Source organism: Hypanus sabinus, chromosome 9, assembly GCF_030144855.1.
Source record: "Hypanus sabinus isolate sHypSab1 chromosome 9, sHypSab1.hap1, whole genome shotgun sequence".
Lineage (NCBI taxonomy): Eukaryota > Metazoa > Chordata > Chondrichthyes > Myliobatiformes > Dasyatidae > Hypanus > Hypanus sabinus.
In genome coordinates this window covers 114,497,656-114,508,702 of record NC_082714.1, presented here as the reverse complement: position 1 = coordinate 114,508,702, position 11,047 = coordinate 114,497,656, and the positions used below count along the sequence as shown (strand labels likewise).

Genomic DNA, 11,047 nt, shown 5'->3' with positions numbered 1-11,047 from the left:
AGGGATAGTATCACAGCAACAGAAAGGGGGGATGCTATGGAGGTGTGATCTACTTCAGTGTGGCTGGATGTTAGAAACAGGAAGGGAGCAATCTCTCTTTTGGGAGTATTCTATAGACCCCTAAGAGCAACAGACACACTGAGGAACAGACTTGAATACAACATAAAAACATAGAAAACCTACAGCGCAATACAGGCCCTTCGGCCCACAAAGCAGTGCCGAACATGTCCCTACCTTAGAAGTTACCTAGGGTTACCCATAGCCCTCTATTTTTCTAAGCTCCAATGACCTGTCCAGGAGCACCTTAAAAGGCCCTACCATATCTGCCTCCACCACCATCGCTGGCAGCCCATTCCACGCACACACCGCTCTGGAATTTTGGAAAAGTGCAAAATGACTTCATGGGTGGGTTCAACTTCTCTAGGGTGAAGGAATCATGGTTGACAAGAAATGTAGAACATCTAGTCAAGAGGAAGGAAGAAGCATACTTAAAGTTTACTAAGCAAGAAGTAGACACAACTCTAGAGAGTTACAGTGCAGCCAGGAAGCAGTTGAACAAGCTGAAGAACTTACAAGACTTAGAAGAGCTACAAGAGGGCATAAGAAGTCTCTGTCAAGTAGGATTAAGGAAAACACTAAAGTGTTCATCACATAAGTAAAGAATAATAAGTGATAATAAGCCTATTCTGGAAACACATGCCTGGAGTGGGAGGAGGTAGGGAAGGTCTTTAATCAATACCTTGCATTAGTATTTACCAGTGAGAGGATCCTTGGCTTTTGTAAGAACAGTGTAAAACAGGCTGATATGCTACAACATGGGAAACAGGACATGCTGGAACCTTAGAAAAACAATAGGTCAAAGAAGTCCCGAGGGCTAGATGAAATCTACCTCTACTACTTCAGGAAGAGATTGCTGTGCCTTTGGAAATGATTCTTGTGTCCTCACTGGTAACAAAAGTGTACCAGATGATTGAAGGGTGACAACTATTCTTTGTTAGAGAAAGGGAGTAGGGATAATCCTGGGAATTATAGACAAAGAGTTTTACTTCAGTTGTGGGCAAAATATTGGTGAAGGTTCTTAGAGACAAAGTTTACGAGCATTTGGAGATGCATAATCTGATTAGGATTAGTCAGCTTGGCTTTGTGAGAAGCAAGTTGTAACCCATGAGTGTGGGTTGAATTCCTAGAGGATATGACAAAGCACATAAAGAAAGGCAGAGCAGTGAACGTGGATTTTTCCGAGGTGTTCAACAAGGTCCCCCATGGTAAGCTCATTCAGAGTGTGAGGAGGCATGGAATCTAGAGAAACCTCGCCATGTGGATTCAGTGTTGACTTACCCATGGATGATAAAGAAGCGTTGTAGGCATGGTGCACTGAGACCGGAGGCCGGTGATGGTGCTGTTCCGCGAGGATACTTTTTGAGATCCTTGCTATTTGTGATTTTTTATAAATGATCTGGATGAGGAAGTGGAAGGGTGTGTTAGTACGTCTGCCGATAACATGAAGGTTGGTGGAGTTTTCGATAGTGTAGAAGGTTGGCATTGGTGAATTCGAAGGCAGAAAACTGGGTTAATGGCTGGATTCTTATTAGTGTTGAGGAACAGAGGAGTCTTGAGGTCCACATCCATAGATCTCTCAAATTGTCTGTGCAAGTTGATAGAGTTTTTAAGAAGGCATAGGGTAATTGACCTTCATTCATTGGGGAAATGAGTTCAAGAGCCAGAATGCAATGTTGCAGCTCTATAAAACCCTGGTTAGACAACACTTGGAATAATATGTTCAGTTCTGGTCACTTTGTTATGCAAAGCATGTCGAAGCTGTAGAGCAGATGCAGAGGAGATATTACTGGATGTTGCCTGGATTAGAGGTTATGTCTTATGATGATAGATTGACTGAGCTGGTGCTTTGCTCTTTGTAGCAAACAATGACGAGAGTCAACTTGATAGAGATGTGCAAGATTTTAAGAAGAATAAATTGAATGCATAGCCAGAGACCATTTTCCAGAAATGGCTAATATGACAGTGTATAATTTTGAGTTGATTGGTAGAATGTATAGTGTGGATATCAGAGTTAAGTCTTTACATAGATTGGTGGGAGTATGGTAGGCCCTGCGAGGAGTGGTGGTAGAGGCAGATACATCAGGGGCATTTAACAAACTCTTAGACAGGCACATGGATGGTTAAAAAAAATGGAGGGCTAATTAGGAGGCTAGTTATAGATTGACCTAGAGTTGTTTAAAAGTTCAGCACAAAATTGTAGGCCGAAGGACCTGTACTGTGCTGTATTGTTCTATGTTTATGCTCAAAACACTGGCAATTGCAAAACCTTCTCCATCAAAATATGAAGGTCAAATCTGCCTTAACGAGATGACAGATAAATTTATTGACAGTGGCATAGAGACTGTTAAGATAAAGATAATTCAATTGAATGTGTTGGGTGGCTGAAAGAGCCAAGGGTGTGACTTGTCTATGTGGGAGGGTTTCGGGAAAATTGTAACAATCTGCAAAGATCCTAAACAAATGATAATGTGTACTCTGCCTTGAGCATTCTTTAAAGATGTGGATGGAGCAGTTCTTTGAACCTTGAATACAGGAGGAATCTAATAAACACAAGAGATTCTGCAGAATCTGGTTTTGCAGAGTAACACACACAAAATACTGGAGGACCTCAGCAGGTCAAGCAGCATCTATGGAAAGGAATAAAGAGTCGACATTTCAGACTGAGATCCTACACCAGGACTGAAAAGGAAGGGGGATGAAGCAGGAATGTGGGAGAGGGGCAGGAGTACAAGATAGAAGGTGAAACCTGTGAGGAGGGTGGGGAGGTGGGGGAGGATGCAGTGAGGTTGGGAGGTGATTGGTGGAAAGGTAAAAGGCTGAAGAAGAAGGGATCTGATAGGAGAGGAGAGTGGAGCATTGGAGAAAGGGAAGGAGGAGGGACACCAGAGGGAGGTGATAAGATAAGGGGTGAGAGGGAGCCAGAATAAGCAATGGAATGAAAGAGGGGGAACAGACAGGCAGACAGACATACTTTATTGATCCCGAGGGAAACTGGGTTTTATTACAGTTGCACCAACCAAGAATAGTATAGAAATATAGCAATATAAAACCATAAATATTTAAATAATAATAAATAAATTATGCCAAGTGGAAATAAGTCCAGGACCAGCCTATTGGCTCAGAGTGTCTGACACTCCGAGGGAGGAGTTGTAAAGTTTGATGGCCACAGGCAGGAATGACTTCCTATGACGCTCAGTGTTACATCTCGGTGGAACGAGTCTCTGGCTGAATGTACTCCTGTGCCTAACCAGTACATTATGGAGTGGATGGGAGGCATTGTCCAAGATGGCATGCAACTTGGACAGCATCCTCTTTTCAGACACCACCGTCAGAGAGTCCAGTTCCACCCCCATAACATCACTGGCCTTGCGAATGGGTTTGTTGATTCTGTTGGTGTCTGCTACCCTCAGCCTGTTGCCCCAGCACACAACAGCAAACATGATAGCACTTGCCACCACAGACTCATAGAACATCCTCAGCATCATCAGGCAGATGTTAAAGGACCTCAGTCTTCCGGTAAGAGATATTCCTGGAAGTTAGAGAAATCGATGTCCATGCTGTCAGGTTGGAGGCTATTCATTCGGAATATGAGGTGTTACTCCTGCAGCCTGAGAGTAGCCTCATCATAGCAGTCGGGGGTGGGGGGGCATGGACTGACATGTCGGAATGGGAATGGGATATAGTATAGTCAACTATCAGGAATTCTGCGTGTTGTAGTTGGAGTGGAGGGGCTTGAGGAAGGAAGACCTCACCAAAATAGAGGAGGCCACAGCTGAACCACTGGTTTCAGAGAAAACTAATCAGGTGATTCAGGAGTGCAGTCTGTCAAGTACGGTGGGACTAATTCAAGGGATCTACCTTGAGCACTCAGCAGATGAGAAAGGGACTGAAGTCTGCAGCAGAAATCTCAGGAATGTTAGAGGAAGGGAATGCTTCAGATGTGGTGCAAAATGCAAGTAAAAATGGTGAAAGGAAAGAACTGTGTAAGCAGAGAAAAGGTTAAAAGTTTTTAAAAATTGTGAAGAGCGACGGATAACATATCTGTTAAGTGAGGTGAAAATAACATCTGTAGAGTCTCAATTGCATGAACATGTGACAAAGCCTATGCTCCCCCCTCACAATGAAGCACAAGATATCTAGAAATGCTCTTGCTAAGATATTTGCTACTTTGTTAGCCACTAATGAAGCTCTTGAAGATAGAAAGGTGGCTAGTGCTGTTCCATTGTTTAGTAAGAGTCAAAAAAAAAACCATTTCAATAACCAGTTACTTATAGTGCTGTTGGTTTTGGACTGGGACAGCCAATCTAAGATGAAGTTGCTAGCAGTGTGAAATTCATCATAATCAAAATCAGACTGACCTGTATCATTTCAACTCCAATATTGGGCAGAGAGAATAGCAAAGTTGTTACCGTCGCACAGCCACCACGCACTAAGTAGAATCCGCCACCATATGCCATTACTCTTAAACCTAATGTTGATTTTTAAAATTTGCTTTATTGGTTTGCAAACCACCATCATGTCAAATAAGTGACTTCCAATGCTTTTTATAAGGGAAGTATTTAGATGCAAATTTCCTGACTCTACAGGGGCTTAACCAGATGGAAATTGAATTGTGTGTTACTTTCTGAGGTTCTAAGAGGTGCAACAGTATCCCTCTGCTGATTCCAATCTCAGAGGCTGAAAACTGTTGTACTGTAAGTACTAGCATTCTTTTAGCTGCAAATTGAAAAAATCTGCTAAAGTTCACCTGGAATGGGGCCTTGTTACAGACACATGCTACAGAATGAGAGTCCTGTCTGTGAGCTAAATTCATATTTACCAAGACTGGCACCTGCTGGAATAGAGACTTAAAGAACCTTGTACCATATTTCAATGCCCATTGGTGCTAGTGAGGCAAAAGAAAGTAGACTAGACCCACAGCCATTCACAAAGTATATACTAAAGAAAGTATATGCAAGTTTGTTGATCATACAAAACTAGATGGAAACTTGCTACTCAGGACAACACGTAGAGCTTGAAAAGTCCAATTGACTGGCAAGAATTAGGCAGATAGAACTTAATGTGGGCAGAAATGAGGTATTCCGTTGGGTTTAAGGTGGCTGACTGAAGTTGTGCAACAGATCACTTGTAGTTCAGATGGCAAGAAATAGGACTAAAAATGTTACTAATAACACCTTTTCTGAAGTAAAATGTGGTCAACTATTACCGCAAACAATGGAGGCAATGTTGATTCGAAGGATGGGCTGTGTGGTACATCGCAAAGCCGAGGGAAGCATGTTCAAGACAGGGTCGCAGACAGAGTTGGAGTGAACAATTTGGAGAGGAGTCGATGTGGAAGTGTTTCGATGCCCGTCCACCCAACCCGGGTGCAAGTTCAGGTTGCTTCAAGCGCAAAGCTGATTTGCTGAGATCGAGAATGGCTCCAGGCTGTGCAGCCCAGGTGAGTCCCTGCACCAGGGTCTAGTTCCTAGAGCAAGGCACTACCCGGTGCTTGGACAATTTTAATGCTGGCCCTGATTTAGATTCAGATTCAGTTTATTGTCATTTAGAAACCACAAATGCAATGCAGTTAAAAAATGAGACAACGTTCCTCCAGAATGATATCACAGACACATGACAAAACAGACTACACCAGAAAATCCACATAACGTTTGGCAATCCCCAATCCAGAGTCCGGAGAGGCTGCTGCGTATTAATATCACGCTACTGTCTTAGTGCATTCCCCGGAAAGGAGCTCCAATCCCACCAGAAAAACAAGACCAAGAACTAGAGCTACAAGACCTGCACAAAACCACATGGTTACAACATATAGTTACAACAGTGAAAACAATAGCATAATTGATAAAAAAAAAAACAGACCATGGGCACAGTAAAAATAGTCCAAAGATGTTAAAACTATAAGTTTGAAAGAAACCACCGCACAGTTTCCATAAGTCCTCAGGGTCCCAATTAACTTGTCATCCCACGCAGGCAGCAGAAGGGAATACCCCCACTATGGACTTTCACGGCGCCACCCGACTCAGCCTCATAGACGCAGCACACAATGAAAGCTCCGTTGAACCCAGCCTCTCAGGCGCAGCACACACTGAAAGCGACCTGACCACAGTGGACTTCGAGTCCGTCAAATCAACCTCCAAGCCTCCCACCATCCCCTCCAGCACAGCTTCTCCGAGCACCATCCTCTGCCAAGCGTATTAAGACGCCCCCGCCAATGGCCATCAGCAACGCGACCCCGAGGACTGGGGGCCTGTTCTTCCCAGCAGAGTCCCGGATCTCACAGCAGCAGCAGCAACGAAGAAGGTCTTCCTGGAGATTTCCAGATGTTCCTCCATGCTCCCACATCCGTTTTTCATCCGATTATGATTGCACACGGCACCCCGCTTCACAAATAACAGATAATCAGCTCCGGAGTGGCCGCTGCAAGCTACGTCGCGCCACCATCTTGGATCATTTATACTATAAAGCCCGAGTGTCAGGACCGGATGCAAGGGTCAGTTTGATTTCGCTCACTGTCTTGGAATGTTCATTCCTCTCTGTAGCAGTTGTTTCACAGCATCACTAATATAATGACCAGAGATGGCTAATATGAGTAGGCTTGGGCCTACTCCGGCTGCTCCAGGGAGTGGATCTATGGACTCAATCTGGTTCAGAATGCTGTCATTTGCTTCCATTATTTGCACGATGTGGGTTTTTTCCCTCTTTTATGGTCTTTTTTGTATTGGGTTCTTCGGGTTTCTTGCTTTGCGGCTGCCTGTAAGCAAACAAATCTCAAGCCACATCATTCATACATTCTTTGATAATAAATGTGCTTGAATGAATTTTAGTGCAAAGTCTGGAAAAAATATATACTTTTAAAAAGTGAGAAACCATGAAATGCAGGGATGCAGGAAGACCTTTGGTGTCTGGTTCATAAGAAACTGAGGTGAATATATAAACATGCAGTAAGTAACGAAGAATACTGAAGACACATTGGCCTTTATTGTATGGGAGTCAGAGCAGAAAAAGAAGGCTCATGAAAAGATAATTTCTTTTGAGACATTATTTGGAGGACACTGGGCAGTGAAGGAGAATACCGCATCCCTGAATTCACCAGATCTAGATGAGAATGAAATGGTTACTCACCTTTGAGGAGGCATCTTCCGGTCAAGATGGCTCCAGCGAACAATGATTCCTCAGGCCACAACTTCCAAACAGAAAAGTTAAAAGTTGTCTATGCCTTCTACTCATTCTCCTTATCTTAATTCTGTTTCGGAAACTTGTTGGAGCCTGTAACCTACAGATTGGAGTTTGATCGAGTGAGCTAGCACTCTGCTGTCCCCAAGAAAATTCCAGGAGAGGACAGCGAGTAAGAGCTGCCTCGAGGAGAAGACCAGAGACATGATGGACTTCATTTCTCGCCAATCCAAGTGTCAAGGCGAATGTGGAGGAGGCTGCATGTTGGCGGTCGGGAGGCTGTGGGTCACCGGTCGCTCTCCAAGGAAGGATCGAGCTGTCGCTTTCCTTGATGCTGATGGAGAATATTTTCAAAATTCTGAGAATTTATGTGATTATTGGTGTAGACTGTAGTTTATATTGGTCTCCTTCAGTTTTGTGTTTTCTTTCTTGTTGCTGATTAGCGGGTTGGAGGTTTGGGGCCTCATGAGTCCTTGTGAGTGATTTGTTCCATTTTGTGTGAGGTAGGGGTTGGGGATTCGGGGTTTGATGTTTCCGTCATCATTTTCCGGTAGGCCAATCTGTTAGTTCTGTGTGTGGGGGTGGGGGCTGGTTGGGGATTTTGAGTTTTAGTTTATTTTCCTTTTTCATGTGGGGAGAGTTGATGTCTCTTCTTTCAATGACTCCCATGTGGTTTTATCTTATTACATGGCTATCTGGAGAAGGCAAATCTCAGGGTGTATTCTGCATACATACTTTGACAATATAGTGAACCTTTGAACACGTAACGAAATATATAAACAGTTCAAGTGATCAGCAAGATGGTGGCCGATGGTGCTTTATGAGGACAGAAGTGAGATTTACTTCGGTGGGAAGCATAGTAAAATGTTTTATTTAGAATAGTGAGGAAACAGTGAGTAGTAGAATGCAGAAAGACTCTCACTGGCTGCTTCATAAGGGACAAAGATGCTTCTTATTGCACAAATACGTACAATCATATGTAAGGGAGTTAGGGCTGAAAAAGAAGATTTACTGAAAATGTAATGAACTTTGAGCAGAGTACAGTTGGGTCTCTGTGTTTGAATGAGGATACCTCAGTTCAGTGCAGTTTCACCAGAATATTCTGAGAAGAGAAACGGAATAAGACTTTCCATTGAATCATAGAAGAAGGGTGATCTCAGAAAGACACCTAAAATTCAAAGAGGGATTCACAAACTGTTATCTCCTGTTAACACTGTATCAGGATAAATTGAATGCTCTTCATGTAGAGGGCTGTTAACTTTTTAACCTTCATCTATGAAGGATATGGGTGTTCAGTTATTGAGTACATACATGGATGTTTGGATGCAAGACAATAACTGGATCTAGAAATCAGAGGGAAAGGTGGATGGGGTGCAGGTTAGCCATGATACTGAAGGCAGACCAGGACTAAGGGACTGTTATCTACTCATTATGTTGTTAGTTTAGTGAGAACAACTGATTCATTTTCTGAAGTTCATGATGTTACGGGTAAAACTCTTGCTTACTTTGGGAAAAATGTGATTCTAGTGTGGATTTGTTTTGTTAACAGAATACACATGAATCACAACTGATTCATTCATTAAAGTGAATATGTTTAATTGACATATCCTATAGAGTGAATTAGCTTCTGTAAACTTACCAGGAACATTATCAAGCTACTACCTGAGTGTACACATCTGCTTGTTTCAACCACTCCCACAGAAGAACTCCCCCTTATTGCAGAATAAACTGAAGAGGAAATGGGTTGATTCGATCTGTCAGCACACCCATGTTCAAAAAGATGGCAATAGAAGCACTTCCTGCAGATGCAGTCATCTCACAATTAATAATTACATCATTACATCACCCCGAAGAACCATTCCTTTCAATAGAAAATAAAGCTAAGATATTGCACGTTATTTAGAGGTGTGAAGAACTACGCCACATAACCACTCTCAGAGATGCTCCTAACTGCTTCTTTCTTACTTCCACCATTTTACAAGGGAGCTCTTCTAACTGTTGAGCACTAAAATTGTGTGAAGTAGAAGATGACAACAAATCTTTAGTCCATAGCTAATGAATCCCCAAGTATTTAACATCAAATTATATAGTATTTCCTCCTCAAAAGGTAAAATGGAATATATTGTAGTTCACTTTAATTTTTATCTGTTTAATTTCCTTCTGGTGTGGATTCTGTTACAGTTGCTGAAGTGAAATACACTGCTGACTTACACTGTGAGGAGAACAACCAGCAGCACAGGACCGATGAGATCACCACCAAGCGACTGATCATCAGGAGAGGACAAACTTTCCAAATCTCTGTGCAAGTGGACAGGGATGAATATATCATAGACCACAACAATATTTTATTCACAGCTGAGACAGGTAGTTAGTCATGAACAAAACAGGGAGGGTTGTAATTTAAGATAAAAGTATAGACTTCAGTGTAGTATTTCAACAGTGTAAATAATACAAAACAAATTCACAAAAACTATGATGTTTCTTGTTGCGTTTTGCAATAATGAATTCATTCCTCTGAAAGAAATCATGAATCACACTGTCACAGAAAAGGTCTGTGGAAATCTGAAATATTGAATCCAAAAAAGAGATGAGAATATCAAGACTCCCCTTAAAGGAATCTAAACCACGCAAAATATTGCTGTCAAATCATTCAGTGTTTGTTAGGTAATAATGTTCTTAATAGATGTGCAGCAAGAGTAAATAGGATTATAATTTGGAACAGGCTTGAATTGCCTACTCACCGCTGTATTCTCAATTTCCAGCAGCTAAGGCAACCCAACCTAATGTACAGCAAACCTATAATTCCTATCATGAAGTATTGGACTCGTATAGTACAGAAATAAGCTGTTTGGCCCACATTGCCCATGCTGGCCATTAAGGACTGATCTATATTAATCCCATTTATCAGCACTTTGTCCATAGTTTTTCACTGTTTGGTGATTCAAGTGTTCCTCAAGATACTTTTTAAATGTTGTGAGAATACACACCTCCACCCAATGTGTTTTAACTTCCAAACACCCTCAGGGTGATTACCCCTTTTTTTAAAGAGGCTTTCCATTCTAGAACATTTGAGATGTCCTCTTTTTTAAAGATCAGCATTTCCCTTCTATTACCATTGATGTGTCCTTATCGCATCTCTTGGTTTCATGCACATCTCCCCTCACCCCACCATCTGCTGTCATAACAGGGATGGAACGTAGAACAATACAGCACATGGAAAGTCCCTTCAGGCCAAGATGTGGCGGTGAACTTTTAACCTTCTCCAAGTTCAATCTAACCCTACAGTTCAGCTTGTTCTTGCTTCACAAGCCTCTCCTATCCAACATGTCATTCTCCATCTCTTCCATCATTTCAATGGTCCAATGGTTCCATTTGATATCACAGAATGTTTACAACATACAACCTGGAATTCTTACTCTTTGTGGAAATCCTCGAAACAGAAAACACCCCAAAGAATGAATGACAGAAAAAATATTAAGAATCCTAAAGCCCCCTAACCCCCTCCCACACACAAGCAGCATCAATACTCGCCCTCCCCCCACTTATTCTCGCACAGAGCAGCAGCAGTCCCAGCACCCGCCATTCGAGCAACAGCAAAGCCCCAAAGAGAGACCATGGTCTATAGTACATCAAAAACTAACTGTTGACTCCAACATTTCGACATCCCTCAGGGTTTCTTGCTCACTAACAAGGGAAAGGCAGATATTGCTCCTTCCACAGCGACAGGGGAGACCATCGCTGTTTTGATATTACAGTCACAGTCTGAAGCATTGCTTTCTTATTTCGAGTTCCCTAAATTAATTGATTGTTGAGA

General features: G+C 42.3%; 1 protein-coding gene across 1 annotated transcript in view; it reads left to right on the top strand.

The window, feature by feature from the left end:
* The first annotated feature begins 1,192 nt into the window (after positions 1 to 1,192).
* LOC132400111 (protein-glutamine gamma-glutamyltransferase 2-like) overlaps positions 1,193 to 11,047 on the top strand; it is a 55,710-nt gene continuing 45,855 nt past the window's right edge. The window contains exons 1-2 of the mRNA XM_059981188.1: positions 1,193 to 1,265; positions 9,415 to 9,597. Of these exons, the coding sequence (XP_059837171.1) occupies positions 1,193 to 1,265; positions 9,415 to 9,597 (256 nt within the window). The remainder of the gene's footprint in view (positions 1,266 to 9,414; positions 9,598 to 11,047) is intronic.